This window comes from Toxotes jaculatrix, chromosome 12, assembly GCF_017976425.1.
Source record: "Toxotes jaculatrix isolate fToxJac2 chromosome 12, fToxJac2.pri, whole genome shotgun sequence".
NCBI classification, from domain to species: domain Eukaryota; kingdom Metazoa; phylum Chordata; class Actinopteri; family Toxotidae; genus Toxotes; species Toxotes jaculatrix.
In genome coordinates, this window is record NC_054405.1 from 11,107,249 (window position 1) to 11,127,318 (window position 20,070).

The following is a 20,070-nucleotide window of genomic DNA, read 5'->3' on the forward strand; positions in this document are numbered from 1 at the left end:
AACCTTGTAAAATGCTTGAGGAAACTGAGACTGCATCGTTTTGAATCTGTATGCAACATGACCAACTGTGTGTCAGACGTAGCCTTGAAAACAATTAAATCCAGAGGCACATCAGTCCAGTCAAGCTACATGACATACTGTGACACACTGGTTTTACTAATTAGCTTTTAGATTAGCTGATGTCAGTGAACCACACCATCCATTTTTTTCATGGTATGAGGTGAATAGTTAAGGAAAAAGTCTTTCTAAATCCTATTTAGTTCCATCAAAATGTAGGATATAAGGTAGGATATCCTTAAAGAGGGAACTACTGTGGCAATACAGGCAATAAGCTGAATTTAATTGATTGGTCAAATGAGTTGAAACGTCTTCATTTCCATTGTTCATTTTATTGTAAACTTTAATATGGTGATCAAAATCACCATATTAAAAATCTTGTTATGCAATATGTGTCATGATCAGATGTTTTCTGGACCTTTTTGTTTTGTTTTGAACTCTTCTTGGACATTTGTTGGACAACCCTTTACAGCCCCTTTTTGGACTCTGGTTTAGTTTATTAATTTCTGTTAGTGGTTCCTGTTTTGTAAAGTCAAGTTATTCTTTTTGTTTCTTCAGTTTTGATTGTGTATTTTCTGTTTTATTTTGGTCTTTGTCTGTTTTCCCTCCTTTTTTGATTAGTTGTCCCCCGCCCTAATTGGTTTCACCTGTTGCCCATTACCCCTTTGTATTTAAGTCTTGTTGCTTCACCTGTTTCTTTGTTTGCCTGTCTGTGTTCGTACCTGAGTCTGTCCCAGTGTTTGCTCTGAGTCTGTTCCTGCCTTGCTTCCCTGAGTCTACTCCCTGTGTTCCTTGTGCGACAGCACTTGGACACAGTGACCAAGCACCTTCAAAAGTTCAGAGAAATATAAATACATCTGAACTTGAAAAAAACACCATGTTGGGGTGCAAAGGTTTAAAATCATTTGGAAACCACTGATGTAAAGCATAGCATGTTCTACTTGGGGCCTCCATCAGGGCTTTTAGACTTTGTGTAGCACCGGTGTGCAAATAACCCAGAATAAAAACATGACACTCCCTGTGTCAGGTGGTGCTGACCTGTGCTTCTGACTAATGTGCATCATTTAATTAGAATTGTTTAAAAAAAAAAAATGGAAAAAACATTCATTCATTCACAGCAAAAAGAACTAGCTGTTCTTATGTGGCTCTCTGGCTCAGCCATTCACCGGTAACCGTTACTTCTGGACATGTGAGCTGACACGTTCCCAGTAGAGCTTCTAAGTATTCAGAGCACAGCACCTCGGCCGACATGCTCGCCCTCCATTCCCCTGCTGGTGACCTTCACAGTGAAGTGCTTTGCAAACAGCTCTCAGATCAGATATGGCCTTTAAGGACAAGTGGCTCTTGCTGGGCACCGCCACATTAGCCACTCAGGAGTTTAAACAGGGGGAGGAGAGGAGTGTGTCCACATGTCTGATAGTTGGGGAGGTTAGGGAACACAGAAAGGGGGTGTTAGTGCGACTGTCCTGTCTCAGTGCATTGTGAAGAGCGTGATCATAGAGAGGAGACTGCTGAGCTGACCTCAGACTGGGACAAACACTGCCATCGTTCTGACTTTATCGAGTCACACAGGCAGAAACATGTTTTTTTGTTCTTTATCAGCTCAAAGAAATCAAAACAAGGCTCCAGCACACTGTATCTCTGGTGGCAGAGGGGAAATGAAAAGGCAGAGGCTGAGTGTCAGCTCTCCTCCCAGTATTCTGACACCATAAGCTGGGATATGCATGACATTTTGAAATGTGTTAGTAGTTGCTTAAGAAAAAGGATTTTGGGGGGGATTTACAAATGATTCCCTTGAGAGTTTTATTTTCATTCCTTGTCTGACACTAAACTAAGCTGGATATTCTGGATTTAAAGGTTTGCATGAGCTTGTCAGTGTTAAGCTATTGAGTATGCTCACAATTAAAGATGTGGAAATAAAAGCTCTGTTCAAAAATGTCCTGAACTGAAGGAATTAACTGAATGTGACATTCGGTGTACTCTAACATCAATAGCCACAATGCAAATGTGAAATCTGAATGTCAAAGGACACCCGAGCCTCTTGGTGAATATTAACACTGGTCTGATTTATCAGTCGGCGCACAAATGACAAAGTTTTTTTTGGTCAAAGAGTTTTGGTTGACTTTGTAAACAGATGGTATGTTTTACAACAGCCAGAAGGCAGGGCAACCATCAAGGGCATTTTACAGAGTCAATTATTCAGCACCGTCCTGAAAAATAATACATATTCAAAATCAGGAGCATGCAAGTACATTTACCCAAGTGCTATACTGAAGTACGGTTTTTAGGTGCTTCTATTCCTCTTCATTAATTTGACAGCTTTACTTACCAGGTACTTTTAAGGTGAAGATTTTACACAATGGATAATATAACAAGCTTTTAAAATACAACACAGTTTTAAAGATTAAACCAGTGACTTCCAGCCTGTTTGGTTTCTGACATCTTACAAACATCAGTGAGTTGTTGACAGCTCCAACAGACAGGGATTTTTTTTTTCCCCCTCTAAACTTCTCACATGGTGTCATTTCAATAAATGTTAATCTGATCCAATATCTCACTGAAAATCAGATTAGAGAAGATTAAAGAAAAAGTCCCAAAAAAGTCCTGAAAAACTGATGTGTGCATCAGAACTTTGTTTTTTCTTTTTTACTTTTCTTTTTTACTCATCTTACGACCCCTCAGATTTGTCTGGTGTCCCTGATTGTAAAACTCTTTATAAAGTAGTTCAAACTAACTCCACCTCCTGCAGCCACAACACTAACATGCTGCTGACGCACTGATGCTTCAGTATTAATCATCTAATCATGTCATATATAATAATGCATCAGTCAAAGGGACAAGGTTAGTGACTGTGTTGGCTAGTGAACAAAGTCAAGCAGCTAGAAAGCACTCAATCCACATCCTTTCCTCTCAGAGGTTGATAGAGACCAAAACAGAGCAATAAGGCCAGTTTATACTGGACTTCCATTTGTCAAGTGTCCAGAAACACTATCACTGAATGAATGCTAATGTTGCTGTGTGTCAACTGAACGTCTCAATAGGAAACTGTTTGTTAAATACATTAGTAAAACTACAGCTGTGTGTGTATCAGGTTGTTTTGGAGTTTGTGTTTTTTTTTGGTCCCCATTTGCTTTATAACAGCTTTAACTAGCTAACTCTGCAGTTCAGCTCAGCTCTAGAGAGCTTTATAGAAACCTTTTAGATTTTTGTTTTGGTTTTCTGTCCCACAACTTTACTGTTTGTTTCACTCTCGCTTGTTAGTGTCATTTAGACCACAGAAAATTTAAAAAAGGGGTTTTTTTAGAGCTGTTGAGCACAGAAAGGCCAACAGAGAAAGTTAGTAACAAGCTGCTGAACATGGTGGAGAATTTGGCAACTAAAGAGCCAGATATTTCCATCAGGAGTCAGTGGAGGACAAAAACAGAGCTAAACAGAGAGCGAATATTGGAATATTCGCCACTAATGTTGCTCCTATATCTGCTGGAAATGTAAAAGGGCAACTGTATGTTTTGACTACTTGAAATCTAGTGTAGTGTTTCTTTAAATTTATACTTTTTTTTTTTTAATACATTTTATGACGTTATGCAAGCATCTGTGGGACCTGAAGTCACAAAGGCAAAGAGAGACAGACACACACAGTATCTGTAGGCAAAGAACAAAAGGGAAGAAAAAGCTTTGAGTTTTTACTGCAACATCTGTTTCATCTGCAGTTATACTGCACCAGTGCTCAAATGGACAGTTTGCCCTTTCATCAGCTCACAGCTGAAATCAGTTTTTACTGGCAGCTTCTCAAAGAGAGGGAAGAGAGGACAACTGTTCTGCAACATGGTGGCGATAAGTAAAATGTTTTAATATCATGCAAATGAGCAAGACATTTGTGTTGCAAGAACCAACAACAGTCAGAAGAGTTGCAAACCACTGGTCGAGTGTGTAATATGAGGTCGGCAAAATGCTTCGAAATCCGGCACAGAGCGACAAAAACATAGTCCCAAATGTCACATCCTGTCACATCAGCCTACCACACTACATGCATAACAATCAGATTATGTACCATATTGTATTTATGCTCAAACACAAAAACCGTTAAACACTCTTTGCTTTGACGTTTGTCCAAAAAAAGCACCCAAAGAAATGCCTAAAGATGACGGCCATTGTTAGAACAGGCAACAAAAAGCAGAGCTGGCCTGCATGTGGGATTCTCTTGTGTGAGCTCAGTAGCCCACACAGCACTGCCCAGGAGATCAGTTTGTACTCCTCTGATGCACTGTTCTTTGCAGCTCAAAGGATTGACTTTATAGAGCGTAGCACTATTTAGCTATTGTGTTCAAGTGTGAACAAAATGATATTGTAGGTTACTCACAGTGATATATAACATGTTGAACTAAAGTATCTCCTAACTGGTCTATTTGTATCACAAGTGGTTTTTCTTTGACAAATTACTTGACTTTGAATATTTGTTTTTTTTTTTTTAATCATGAAGGAAAAAAATCTGATCAAATGTAGAATAATATATTTACCAGGAGATTTATTTCCACTGTGGCAGAGCTGGAAGAAAGAGACTGACTGAGGCTCTGCTGGCACCTGTCCCTGTGCCTCTGCTCGTCTCGTCTTGGGCAGCGGCTCACATCATGGCTGAGCGTGGTGTGCAGTCTCAACTGTGACTCAGTCGTCCCTCCCCCTCCCTGGAGAAGGTGACCTCTTTAAAATTCTCTTGCAGGCATCTGAACAGCGCCGTGGTCACGGGATGCCCGAAGCTGGGCGCGACACCGAAGGGAACTCAAGACAAAGCCACTGAACCTACTTCAGAGAAATCTCTGAAAATCTCAAAGCTTATATGTGGCCCCACAAAGAAGACTGTTTTCAGTGCGCAACGTCAACAGAGCCGGTGGAATGAAAAGGATTAAAGCTGCCAAATGACAGTAAAAGGACACTTTTGAGTACAATTAGCCTAACAACGCCTACTCCTGATGCAGACCAATGCAGATAACAGCTCCCTGTTCCAAATTAGCTGAACCGCAAAGAGCCCTGCACCTCCACACCACCCACTCCTGCCAAATCCTTGATCAGAGCTAATCAAACAGATTATTTCTTATCTAATGACAGCTGCAAAGTTGCTAACAGAATGTTGACCATTCCTCCTCCTGCCTCCTTCCATCTTTTATATAAGTTTTATTCACATTTCAGTGTAATTCATGAACTTTTGTTGTGCTTTAAGATGAGTACATTTAAAGCACTCACAAAAGCATAAAGACAGAGAGAGAGAGGCTAAGACACACACATATAAAGCAAAGATAAACCACAAAGATGAACCACATATAAAGAAATGGAGCAAGCTGGCTCTTGACTATCAGTGAGAGCTGCACTAACTGCTTGTTCTTTTTCTACTCTCCTATAAAAAAAAAAAACACCCTCCCATCTCTTAAGCAAATACAAATGGCGTTTTCTCTTGGGCAAACAAGGAAGCGCACATCACATCAATCTCTTTCATAATGCAAAAAGACTACTGTTGTAATGGCCTTGCGTTATCCTGAAAGCAAGTGTCCTGAAATAGATAAGAGGCGCTTTAGCAACACAGAGACAAAAGTCAAGGCATAAACAGAGCAGCAGCCTAATGAAGCAGAGGGGCTCTCTATTAGTCACCTGGTTTTTTATTTGGCACTGCAAAGTGCCACAGTTAGAGCGGATTAGATATGACAAGCTGGATCTCACAGAGAAAGATGGAGGGGGGGGGGGGGGGGGGGGGGTCCGAATTCATAGTAAGTGGTGCATCTGACAGCATGTCAGACAGTGCTTGGCCCTCTGTGCCATTTGCTGTATTCTGACGCAGGAGAGACACAAAGGCTTTGCTGACTCCTCTGTTCCTTCCCTCGCTCTTCGTCTCCGCGCAGTCTCATTTTCTTTTCTATTCATTTGAAGATGTGACTATTTCTCCATCTGCGAGCAGCCGAGACAACAATGTTGAAGCTGCGGAGAGAAGAAAATCTCGACTTTCAGCTGGAATAAACCTCCCTGAGCCGACAGGAGTGAACAGGCGTTTAAAATAAGAGCGGGATAAGTGGAATCACACCTGCTGGTTAAAGGTTAGATAATCAATGATTAAAATTACCCTGTGTATTGATTTCTCATTTTTTTTAAGTGGCAGTATTATGAGTCAAGAGGCAGGGGGAGAAGATAAGCATTGATGGTATGTTGCTAATAATAATAGATAAGGCAAATATGATTACTCTCACTTCAGGCTGCTTATTGACAAGATTTCAAGATGTCTTTGATCTCAGATTCATTTTAATGGCTCCCTATAACAAACGTTAGTAAGTGACAAAAAGTCTGATTGTCCAGCTCTTTAAATATTACATTATTATATAAATTTACACTATTGTCAACTATTAATACTGGTTGTAAAATGGCGTACTCAATTTTGTGTGCAATTTCTGCATCAAACAGATGAAGTACTTTGATTTTTATCAGGTATTTGCTTGGTTAGTCAAAAGCAGACATTCCTGTCAGCTGTCCTATCACCTGATGTCAGCTGTTTCATTTATGCTTCACAATCATCAGCTCATTCAACATCCAGTCATATTCACACAGGTGTACAGTGACAACATTATAACCTGCCACCACCTCGGCTACACAGCTGGTACACTCATGCCAACATCGCTCGTTCTTCGTTACTGCTCAGATTCACTGAGAGCTCCCTCAAACAGCAAGTTTGCTCTAAGTGGCCATTTCCTTGAAGCAGGTGTTGATGTCTGAATTAATCATTTCTAAACTTATTTTCCAGAAAATGTACAAAATCATAAAATATCCCGATATAAGATTACATATACAGTTTACCATGATAGTGGATTTATTAGTAACACGTGTGCCTCCTATTGTTACAAGTCAAAATAGTCCACCATGAAAAAATAGGTCTTTTCAGTGACTGCTTGTACTTTTTATATTAAGTTTATCTATTAATTCAGTATCCATTTTGTATATTAACTCTATTACACTGTAACCACACAGTAAGAATATAAGAATATATGAGTGATGAATACAACGGGATGCAGAGTTCACAGCTGTGAGGGTATCTGGAGCTGTGTCGGGTGTATGAACTGTCCAAGGTCCTGAAACTAGGATCTCTGCATCTCTGTGACAAGTTTTCCATCTAAACTACAAACACTGGACTAGTGGACACATTCAGCAAACTACCAGAAAGATGGGTGAATGGACACAGAGCAAAAGTGGTCCAAATGTACACTTTCTATCCGCTCTTGCCAGTTTAGCAATTCATGCAGGCTAGACTGCTGCAGTAACAGCTCCTTCACATGCACTGACAGACTGAGCGGGTTATGCAGAGATGCCCACACTGCAGACTGTCAGACTGTAATGAGACAGAGCGTTGCAACTGCCCTTTTCAAGCAAAGCACAAAGATTTGCAAAGTGACGCAACTGTTTAAAGTTATGTAATGTCTTTCTGAAGGTTGCTGTAGCTACACTAGCGTGTCACAGTTTCTGCAATGCAAGCCTGTCAGCCAATCTGTTCAATGGAGAAGATGTGTCTTCACATTTGAGAGGAAGAATGTCCATAATAAAGAGGCTGTGTTCATTTAAGTCTGTGCTTTATGATGGTCTGAGTCTATAATTCAGACATCATTCATGATAAAAAAAAAAAAAAAAAGATTTGATAAATTCTCATGTCCTCGGCAGGAAAAAAAACCTCTTGAAAATGTTTGATATTCTGCATTAATAATTCACATACATGATTTTGAAGATGCAATGGGCTGGATACTGCAGCGTGCGGCTGGATACTGCAGCGTGCAGCAGAATGTCCGCAGCTTACGTGCTGTTTGATGTTCTTTTCAAGCTGCACTGCCTCTGCATGCGTGGATGTGCATGGATCAAATGGTGCCATTTTGGGCATCTGGCAGAGCGAGCGTTTGATAGCAGAGGTTCGGTTCATGCAGAAACGCTCAGACTGCGAACGCCTCAGCTGTATCTTCTCAGTGAGTGGCACACTGCCCTTTGAGGTTTTCACCAATGAGGTCACCGCACAGTACTCGCACGCAGCCTCTCAGCTGCCTTTCCAAACACGCTCCACTCTCAGCTGTAAATCTGAAGACAATCTGATTCCCATGGAGAATATGAAATTCATTCAACACACAGGCTTAGGGAGGATTCTCAAAAGCACAGAGCCAAATAAATATGTTCCCTATAAGATAACGAGACAAAAAAAAATTTGCACTATTCTGTTCATCAAATTTGACATAATCCTGTCTAACTCTGTAATTTTCTTTTAGTGGCACTCTTGTGCTTTCTCATCTGCATCTCTTTGTTTTCCCAAAGCCTTTGAAGCCCATCTTACAGAACAGCACCTCTCAGTCAATACTTGGCTCCGCTGTTACATGTGTATCCCAGTTACACTCACCTATGCTCTCTCTGTGTTTTGTACGAGGCATAATAGAGTCCTTGGAGGGGGAGGAAAACAGCTCTCTTGAAGCAGAAGAGCTTGATTGATGAATCTCTGCCTCAGTCCCAATATTAGAGCTTGGGAGGAAAACAGTGTTTACTGAGGGGGGTCAAGGCCTATTGATACATGTCCATCTTGAAGTGAAGGTGCTGTTCATAAAGTGGAACAACTGCTTAGTACCATCTCTTTCTTCCTCTCTCTCTGTCTCTCCCACTCTCTGTTAATGAGCCTGTGTGCCTGGCTGCTGAGTGCAGCTCTTTAGCAGCGTGCAATTAATCAGATGTTTCCTTGCGGAGACGAAACCGACCAGACATTCAGCAGCAGGGCGGTGTGATTACACACCGAATGCAAATTCTCCACCATCCCGAACCATCTCCATTTGTCAGAGCAGCAGGAGAATGCAGGAAAAGCTGCAGTTACGGGTTGTTAGATTGTAGTCCTTCATTTTGATGGCAACAAAAAGAAATGAAGATCTCATTTGCATTATGTTGAACACATGAATCAGGAGGCCTGCGTCAGACAGCGAGTCTGCGATTAGACTGCACAGTAAGATCTCACACAGGTGCATTTAGACATCGACTGAACTTTCAGAGGGAAATACTGTACCTTGTCCTACATTTACACTACAAATTCAGATTAAGTATGAATTATGGTGTATTATTATAGGCTAAGATAAGGTAATACTTTATTGATCCCCGTAGGGACCAGTAAAAAACGCGCATGCTTCTTCTTCCTCTTCTTCCTCCACCGCTCATTACTTTACAACTTAATTTTACATACAAACGTATCAAATGGCAAACATACAATATTCCTCTTTATATTTCTTTAATGACATGACGATTCTCAAAATAACCCAAAGATGCACATTATAAAAGGGTAGTTTATCTATTAAGACCCTGACGTCTTGTGGAAATGTTTTTTTGATTTTATGTTTCACAGCAGAAGTTGGGCTGTGTTTCTCTTGACATCAGTACAAAGCGTTGTTTTCTAAAAGCTGCAGCTAAAGGCACTTACACAGTGACTGCACTGCTGGGCCTTGGAGGTTTCTTCTTGGTGAAGCTATTAGAGTTACTACAAGGCATTTTTCTAAACAACAGATTTTTTTGTAAAATCCTTGAAGGTTTTGTTTTGTACTTTGGCTTTTGAAACTCTAAGTACAAAATCTAAAAACGTTTCTCACCAACTTCACGTTTCTTCACCAACATGAAATACTAAAAATAAAAAAACTGCTGAGTGACATTGCAGACATTGCATTGAAATACTTAAATAATTCAGTTTGAGGATCATTTAATTATTAAGATTATTCTGTAAATTGTCATAATTTTGACAAAGATTGTAAACTGCACTGTAAAGTCTTTTACTGTCATGAATGGCAGTATATGCATTACTCATTTGCAGTAAAAAGGCTAAACATGAGAAGACCTGGTGCGGTCCTTCTCTCAGTGGCCAGCTGGTAATGTCCAGATGTTTCTCGGTTCAAGAGGTCTTTTCTGCCAGCGGCCATTAGTCTGTTTAATGAGGACATTTCATAGCCAGCACATCCAGGATAAATAGGTGATGTTCCATTGCAGCAGATAAACATGTCTTTAATGACCCATATGTGTAAAGGTGTAAAGTATTTTTCTTTGTTTTGCTTCTCTTGGATTTTATTTTATTTTATTTTATTTATTTATTTATTTTGTTTGGCTTCCTCAGTTTCCCAATTTGCATTATTATCAAACAATCAGCTCTTATAATGAGATGATTGCTGCACAAAAAACAGGAACATATTCCTGTAAAAAAAAAATAGCAGTGGGAAATCAACTGCGGTCATTATTTAATAGTCATTATGAATATGTCATTTAAAACAGTTTAAATCAGTACAGTACTGCTGACAGATGAAGGCGCCTCCAACATGAAACTGAGGCTGAACTTATCTGACGTCTGTACCATTTCTAATTTGAAATACACATGGAAAATTAAATGTGCTGTTCATGCAGGGGTATGTTAAGTGGTATCTCTGGGCATTTTTATTTTCTATTACAGTCAAAATCCCATCCTGAAGATACAATTTTGATGGTAGTTATGCCTTCAGCCTATGATTTAAAAAAAAAAAAAAAATCCCTTTATGGTGCGTGATGAAAGGGAAGACACAGTCCACTTCCCCAAGATCTACTGCAGGGGATCGACGGATTCTTAAAAGCTGACTTTTAAGGCGCCTTTGCTTTGGTTCTGATAAAAGGCTCTGTTCAGAGAGACAGCGATAGACATGAAACATATCGCTGTAAAATGCCTCTGCAGCACACAGTATTTCAGTCATAGTCCCCCACAAACTATCAGCAGTCACTCACACAACCGTTTCTCAGAAGCCCCCTGTCTGTCCGTCTCTGGCCCCGAATAGAGCCCTCTTCCTATAATGAAGATGAAACTGACATTTGGATGAGTGGTGGGTATATTGTTCCAGAACCTTGATGGGGAGGAGCGGGAAGGGACTGGCAGCCAAAATAGGACGGCTAACTAGCCTCTCAGCAAACACAAGCTGTGCAGCATGTGGGAGTCCATCCTAAACTACAGTGTTTACACTGTGTCACGCTGTGGAAAGGGGCCGAGTGTTACAGATGGCGGCCCGTCAGCCTCGACACAGCGAGAGAAAGAGGCCAACAAAGTCCAGCAGAGCTCTAAGGGCCACATCAGGAAGCACTTCTGAGAAGGTTGATTGTGCCCAGGAGAGGCAATAAAGTCTTTAATCATTTTGTCTGGACCACGCCAGCCGACCAATTATCACCTTCTACAATCTGCCACAGAAACACAGAGGCACACAGGTCAGATCAATAAAACCGAGGTCCCCCCCCACATCGCAAAAATGGAAGTGTTGCTGTTGTCTTTGTTTTGTTATAAGAGTTTAAATAAGCATTAACTTTGTGCCAGATATATATAAAAAACTGTTTAACGTACTGCCAAAAAAGTGTTTTTGCAGATGCACAAAATGGTTCTGTGAAAATCGGTTTCATGACTGAGCAGTAGATTAGACACCCACCTGAAATGGAGATATATAAAGTGAGGCGGGGGAAGTGGAAAAGGAGTGCACTTGTCCTAGAAATGCTCTATGTCAGTTTAAAAATACTTGGAATGCACGGTTTTGAACAGTTTGGCACATTTAAAGGCAGAGACTGCACCCAGAAAACTTCTACATCAACTGATTCATTTGAAATACAACTAACACAAACGGCATCGCGTCGCACAGCACATCTCTGCTGCTACAATGAGCCTGTGACCTGTCTGTGGTCCAAACTCTGCACAGACAGACTGCTGTGCTGTTTCTTAACACGGCCTCTGCAGATGCTGATCCTCAGACGATGACAAAGACCCTGAGTCTGTAAATAGTTGGCCTACATGAGGGGAGCGGGAGGCCATTAAGCACAGGCAGAAGTTAGAAGAGTGTGTTGTGCTCTGTCTTTATATAATCCAATTAGAGCTAAATGATAATCAGAGAGTGCTGAGGATTAGAGACTCAGGCGGCTGGAGTCATACTGCATGGCAGCAGATCAGCAGCACCTGTGAATGACTCATTCCTCGGAAGCAAGGAGCCATTGAGTGGCTCTGTAAGCAGCATTCAGCCACACAGTGAAGCAATTTACTGCCATAGATTAAAATGTATCAGACCACTTAGAATGAGGATTGGGCACGAGGGATTTACATATTAAAGACTGATCATATACACTGTAAAATAACACATGAGCAGGGCTTGGCGTGTCTGTTTCTTTCTCCAGGAATAAGATGTTCTGCTACTGCACATCTGTCTTTGGCTGAGTGTTAGCTTGCGGTGTTTGCACAGATGTGTGAAAACGTGCGTTTCACTTACTTACTGCTCTTACCTCTATCAGTGTCGTAAAGGTAGACGAACCTCTCCCACTTGTAATGGTCCAGCAGACTGAGAACAGCCCCTCGCAAACTGGGCCTCATCTGAATGACAAACTGCACGTCAGCGTCGATGGGGAAGCTGGGCGTAATGAAGGAGGTGTGCAGCGCCCCACAGAAGGAGGTCAGCGTGTTCATGGACTTCCTGTCATAGAAGCCGAAGATGGCGTATACTCCTCGTGAGAACTGGGAGCAGACTGGTGACAGAGACAGAGAGCAAGTTCAGGTTCAGGGACAAGCACAGAGTCATTTATGATCAGATGCTCATTCTGTCACAGAGGCTGCCAAAGTTTAAGCCCAGATTTCATAAAATGTTTTAAGTTAAATTGCTGAGTCTGCTAATGACCAATGTAAGGATAAGAAATTTTAATGTAAGGATGAGATTGGTTGATTGATGATGAAATTACTCTTCTGAGTGAAGAAGGGGCTATCTGAATAAATGGATGCCATGTGGGATGTCTGCTCCCCATGGCCATGCTCTGCTGCCCGGTGCCCTTCACTTCTCCTTGGTCTAAATGCAACGGCTTGGGTAATCAACTAGATATAATGGGGAAATCAGTGCACTGGCCACAGCTCTTAATGGACAAATACCCTGAAACATGAGCATGCAAATGTGGAAGCACCAGGCTGTGCTGCAGTATAAAAGATTTATATCAAACCCTATCTGCTGCCATCTGCGTGCCTATGGAAATGAGCTCCGGCCATAAACACTCAGTGCATCAAGACACTCAGTCTTACAAGGTGTTAACTATTTTCTTTTATTTGTACATAATAAATGGGTTTAATATCACCAAGCAGGACTGAATCAGGGATATGACCCTTGTCTTAATATTAGTAATAATATAAAAAGAGCTGCTCTGGTATTTATGACCCTCTGCTCTGCATAGATCACAACACTGTTCACTGATGCTGCTCCGTATCACCAATCAATGTTTAATGATGCCATCATCTACCTGATGGGATTTAATGACGTGTCTTTTTCAAAAATCTGTAGGTTGAAATCCAGTTATTCTGTGGAAGGTGTGTATGGTAACACTTTACGATAATGGTGCAAAACATGTGTTAAGCAATGCATAAATAAAACACGACTCATGATGGTTTAATCCTTGAATTTTGCAGGATGTATTAAGAATTGCTGTTGTTGCCCCATTAACACATGACCAAGTCACTATGGGTTTATGTGATATACTCAACATTTCATGTCTCATAAATTAATCCTAATTCACAATCACTTCATACATGAAGCTCATATAAGCTAAATGAGCTGAGGTCCAGTTACCTCATAAAGGGCATTTAAGAGGTGGTGTGTGAGTTGTTTTCTTTTTCTTGTTTTTTTGTTTGTTTGTTTGTTTTATTGTATATTTTTTATTTTATTTTATTATTTTATTTGTCTTTGTGTAGCACAGAAGATAACAGTGCCCTAAAACCAAAAACATGTAAGCTGTAAATGATTAGTAGTTGTAGATTCACTAAAAGCAAGCACAGGCTAATTATGAGCACATCATTACTTAAGGGTTTGAAAAAAAATGTGTCCCTTTAAGTAAAGGTTTTCTCATGGTAAAGTTAATTTCTTCAGGTCACTATTAAATTATCTGTTCACTAATTTGCATCTCCTTGAAAACGGAATATTTAACTAAAGCATTAAAATGTCGTACAAATAATATAAAAATTCAAATGAAGCATACTATATTGCAAAGAAGCAGCTGATGGCCCATTCCGCATACCCAGAATTAGTTTTGTACCCTTAAGTGTTACCTAATTTTGAGCTAACATTTGGAAAACACATTTACGGGAACATTGCACTATAATGAGGAACTGTATTTTACATAAATGCACTTTAAATATGATTTGTTAAAAATTAAAAATATCCCGACGCATTTCTGTCTGCAAACACAATGAAACAAATTCACAGTTCTTTGATTCCTTCATGTGTTAGACTGGAGTTCGTTTAGTTTTTCAAAAGTTGCTTTTCTTCAACTCGACTTTTCCATTAAGAGAACGTTCACCCACACATACCTGATAGCTTGGTTCAGTCATCTTTCTCTCAGTCATTTCATCATTGCTCCTTCCCACCATTTTCTCAGCCTTCACACACATCAGATCTCACCGGTGTAAGAAATATACAAACACAGAAATGCTGCACAAGCTGCACTTGTTTGAGATGCTGCGCCACTGTTATACACTGAAGTACCATTTTTAAGCAAGGACTCAATGGGCCTTTGATAAAAAGCCTGTGGTAAATAAACCCCCACCACCCCTTCATAAACTGAAAAATGTCAGTCGGTGATCTTTTTTTTGTTTTCCCCAGTTTTGGATTCAGCATGCTTCACAGTTGCTGTTTTTCAGGATAACATTATTTAACACAAAACGGATCCTTCTCAAAAATTACGCAAATTTCTTCAGCAACAGTCAAAATTCAGCTCATGTTTTATCCTTCAAAAATGGAAGGCAGCCATAAAATTAACACCTCTAAGCTCATCCAATATCATCCAATTCTATTCTCAAAATGGCACCACTATCTTTTGTTTGACAAGGTTAAATAGACAGCCTGTTCTCCTAAAGGACTAATGAAATCATATATTTGGGCTCACAAAGCAGTAAACACTAGTCAACTACAGTAAATTCCCCTGATGATGGTCAGCAGTGGCGACAGGCATCATTGACTTTATTACAGAGAGGAATAGGAGCTATTTTTTCCCTCTGCATGCTCTGTGCATTTCAATTCAGGCTACTAACAGTCTTTAAATGCATGATTAATATCCAACTGGAAATTCACCTCTCTTCACTCTCGGTCCATTTCCATCACCTGACAAACACCCACATCTGCCTGTCATTACTGTCATTACCGTTGGTATATGGCTTTCTCCCTCACTGTATATTTCTTTGCTTCTCTTCAGCTCTCGCCACCTCCTCAAACTTAACATGTAGGCACAGCAGCGCCAGTGGCACCTGTGCTGTCTCACGTCCTCCAGAAACTCAAGGCTTTGCAGCTCTTACGGTTTCTCTTGTTGACAGCTGGGGAATCTTCTCTGAGTCTATCATAAATCTGATGTACGGAGGAACTTGTTGTGTATGTGCACAGCAGAGCCGAGCCTACAAAGTGCATTCTTAAAGCGATATTGCTGAGGGGGAATGGAATGGAAGGGAGCTGCTGTCCTCGTCTGAAAAGGGAACACCGCACACAGTGAGGAAATTGAACTTTATGCACATAAGAAAGTGAGAATGAGAAAAAGGATAGAGGAGGACTCACACAGAGATGAGGAAGTGAACCTTTTTGGACAGAAGTGAGAGCCTTGAGGTTCGAAAGGACTGGATTGTGCATTTGCACAAAATGAGGACGACAATCTTACTTTTTGTGACGATAACAAATGACCCGTTTGTGTGCGTGCTGCTGCTGCCTGATGGAAAACTGTTTTCCTACCGCTTCTCTAAGAGCAGTGCTTGCGGCAATACTGGAGGAAAGGAGAGCAGCAGGACTTCAATTTGTTTTCCTGAGAGAGAATGTCGCTCTGAGCCACATGGGAATACCTGTCCTGTCCTGTCCCAGGGTCACATGTTTAGTAAGAGAAGAAGGCAGAGGACACAGCACAAACATGCAGCTGTTGTCCCAAAATGACCAACCTATAAATGACGGGGTCAAAGAGAAACTAGAAATACTGAATACATTCACCAACTTCTTTATTATAATATCAACATGAGGCACAGAATGTACACTGACTGAACACACAGTTAAACAAGCTACTGTGGAGCCTGTGTCACTGAAGATACATGCAGCCCTTGCACACAAAAACGAATTACTTGTACTTTTCACATATAACAGCATGAATCACTGTCAGACATTGGGAGGCTGTACGTTGGCACAGTGGAGCTTTATGCTAAATGCTGGTGCAGGTGTGATGGCTACAATCATCACCATCTTAGATAGGTAGAGATAGGTGTGCTAACATTTGCTAATTAGCACAAAACAAAGTAGAGATGATTAGAATGTATCCTGAGGGGGACATGAATATTTGTCCTTCCCATATTTGTTGAGACATTTCACTTAGAAACCAGAAATGTCAGCCTCAGGGTAACGCTACAGGAAAAGTCAGAGGATTATCCAGGTCATTAGCATTTATCCTCTGAGCACCATGAGTGTCTGCACAGAATTTCATGGCAATCCATGAAGCAGTTGTTGAGATATTTCAGTCAGGACCAAGGACGGAGGTCAAAGGACCAACATTCCCTCAGTGTTAGAATGGCTTAAAACAGAGACAGTCTTAGTGCCTGCATCTCACTATGACCTGTGTTGATCAGTTACTTTTGAAGACAGTGAATGAATCTGAACATCTGAACCCTGAAGGCCAAACAGCTTGGACATGACCAAACGCACAAGTCTATAATGAGCTAAGTAAAAATAAATCCTTTGGAGCATAAAAGCAGGAGAAGAATTTATCACACTGTGGTTGTAGCACAAACTAGACAGTCTCTATTTAATACAACACATAAAATACTTTTCAGTTTAAGCTGACTATTGGTTTTCTACAATAAATCCCACTGTCAAATCCACATTGTAAGAATTTATGTCATGTCAGGCAGCTGGTACAGACCTCACTCAGACTGAATGCTGCACACTGGTTCTTACATCAGGTTTTATGTGCGACTTCCTGCCCATTAACCCCTGATTTCACATGTAGGGTTATGTAACCTCTGCGTGATGTACAACAGTGAAAAGAACTATAAACTGTAAATCAAGGTGATTTCCCATCATGATACATATATACTGTCACATACGGTGCATTCAGACCCAACTTTTTTCACATTTTCTTAGGCTGCGGCCTCATGGTAAAATTGTTTAAATGTATTTTTTTTCCATCATTTATCTAAACAATCTCAATTTCCCATAATGACAAAATCAAAGTAGAATTTATTAAATTCCAAATTTATTAAAAGGGTAAAACTGAATGATCACATTGATATAAGTATTCAGACCCTTTGACACTTAATTCTTAAATGGAAGAAGTCTGGACTCTCCTAGAGCTCGCTGGTGGGGCAAACTGAGCAGGCAGGGGAGAAGGGTTTTGGGAAGGGAGAAGACCAAGACCTCGATGGTCACTCTGGCTGAGGCCTTTTTTTTTTCTTCTCTAGAGCACAATTCTGCCATAGTATATATTTCTCTTTTATATATATATATATATATATATATATATATATATATATATATATATATATATATATATATATATATATATATATATATATCAAAAAGAACAGAAAATGCTGAGTCACAAATACTGAGAGGAAACAAAGAGCTGTAAATAAGTGGAACTCCTAAACTAAAAGTAATTCCTTTCGACTTTTCCACGTTTTAAAGAAGATTGTCAAATGGGACAGAATTACAAGGCTCGACAGAGGAGTCCAACAAATCCCGTAAATGTGCTGACTGACAGACACTCAACGAATTCAGTGTTTCCTCATGGAAACAAGCCGGGCAGTTAAGCTGTGCTGTTCTCTGAATGGCGATTTTCAGGGTCAGAACACACAGCCAACATCACTCCCCTGTTATTTCAGGTGATGTGCATCCTTTCTGTTCTGCCAGCAGCGCGCTCTCAGCAGGACAGCATGTAGTGGGAATATTTCTCTGTACTGTATCTGACTCTGACTTTGACATTGCACCGTGTCGCAGATATTTCCAAACATTTTCAGGATCGACGGTTGTAGACACGTTGCCATCAGTTGCCAAGTTCACCAAGAACTAAGTGCTTCTACTTGTTTAAAACCGTAGAGGGTGTAGTCTATCGAGCATATATTGGAGAGAAAACAGCAAGACACACAGAAGAGGTCACATCAGGAAGACACAGATAATCACCCATAGGAATCAATACACATCATTACACATAGGAATCAATAAATATACTAACATCTCCAGCTCGATCCGTTTGTGAATACTGCGTTTCTTATGTCTCAAAAAGAAAAACCAAAATAATTTACACGTATATTTTATCCACATATTGCTCCAGGGGTATCTTTCCAATTCAATTTTTGTGCACAGGCGCCATAGAAAAATAAATAACAGTGCTCTATTTATAGGCTATGTCTCAGCAGAAAGTTATGAAAAGGTGAAAAGTCTGTAATTCAATTTTCCTCTGTACTGATGGCAAGGATAAAGCAGCAGGGGTTTTGAATAAGCATGAGTGGACACGTCAAATAAAAGGCCAAGTCTGAAAACATGCACATTTAAGGTCAGCGAAAGCCTAAACTCTTAACAAAACTGCAAGTCCTGTAGACCTTTTCTGTGTAACTGCACAACTGCACATTAAAATCCACATGAAGCCATTACAGTGTTTGTCCTTTCAAGGTGCTGCAGTTCAAAAGATACTGCTGCTTTCTTTGTGGACATCTTATTCCTTCATACCTCTTTAATCAAGTTACAACATCTAAGTTATGGCGTAGGACAAAAAAAAAAAAAAAAAAATCGTTCTAATGATTTTGGTCCCTTCACTTTTTCTCCAGAATCAAAAATCTAGCATATTCACCAGACTGCTCATCAAAAAGACTTTGGTGATCCCCTAAACTTTTCCTCTAGTGACACCATGAAGTTCACATTCGTGGTTTTGAGTGAAATCTCTCAACAACTATTGGATGGACTGTGAGGAAATTTGGTAGCTCAAAGCACCAGGTACAGCCTCACAGTGCAGCGAGCATGGCTGGAAACCTTCAGACTTGTTTTACAGGGGCCTTAGGTGAGAAATGAATAGTTAATAAAGATAAAATTCAACAGGGTCCAGCTGTTCAGCTTGTCCACATACTCGGAAACACACAGGAATTTAAACTTGTGATATAAAAACTTGTTTTGGACAATATTTGCAACATTGTGCATCAGCTTATTAACCTCATCTGGTCTGAGTTTAATAAGCTGCACTCATTCCACTGACAGGACCGGCTAGTTCAGTTTTACCATAAAATCACAGTAAATGTCTGTTTTGAGATGAAAATCTATCTGAAGGCAAAGTGCACACAGTTTAAACGATCTCTGTGTTATGACATTTAAGTGTTTCATATTTTTATCCGCATTACAGTCTGCATTGTTGTGCAATTCGTCTCAGATGACCAACCACAGAGAAAGCACAGGGCATATAGGGACTGAAGCCTGAGTAGGTGTTTCTCCTCAGGCAGTGTGGTTGCATGTTGGCTGGAATTCCCTCTTCTCCACAGATTACAGCTTTGTAAAAGCACATATTTTCTTCCAGTGGGTTACCCCCTGCAGATACTCATTATAGAGAGCGGGGCAACACTCGTTGGATTAGCCCTAATCTGAGAAATACAAGTGGATACAGCCCACATGCTAAAACAACATGACAGAATGAAATCTACAGCAGCGACACACAGACAGGGCCTGTGGCTACTGGAGCCGTGTATGGAAGAATACACTTTAATATTGCACTGCACCGCAGTAAAAGCGCTGCTAACACTCCACCTACACATGCTTTGCATATACTGCAAAAACACCATCCAACTACCACTGTTACAGGAGACCGAGGAATACAATACGTTCAGTTTAAAAAAGGCTATAACGCTGTAATGCTGCAGAAGACACTTGAATACTGACTGACGAAAGAAAATGCAAATGTTTATAAAGTGGAGAATCTGATGACTCTGTCTGTAGTTTCAAATAACTCAACACAACATTA

At 40.4% G+C, this 20,070-nt stretch overlaps 1 protein-coding gene across 1 annotated transcript in view; it reads right to left on the reverse strand.

Moving 5' to 3' along the window:
* The window catches only part of LOC121190433 (glutamate receptor 3-like), a 65,919-nt gene that overhangs the window by 39,227 nt on the left and 6,622 nt on the right, over positions 1-20,070 (reverse strand). Inside the window, exon 3 of the mRNA XM_041051155.1 lies at positions 12,358-12,597. Coding sequence (XP_040907089.1) covers positions 12,358-12,597 — 240 coding nt within the window. The remainder of the gene's footprint in view (positions 1-12,357; positions 12,598-20,070) is intronic.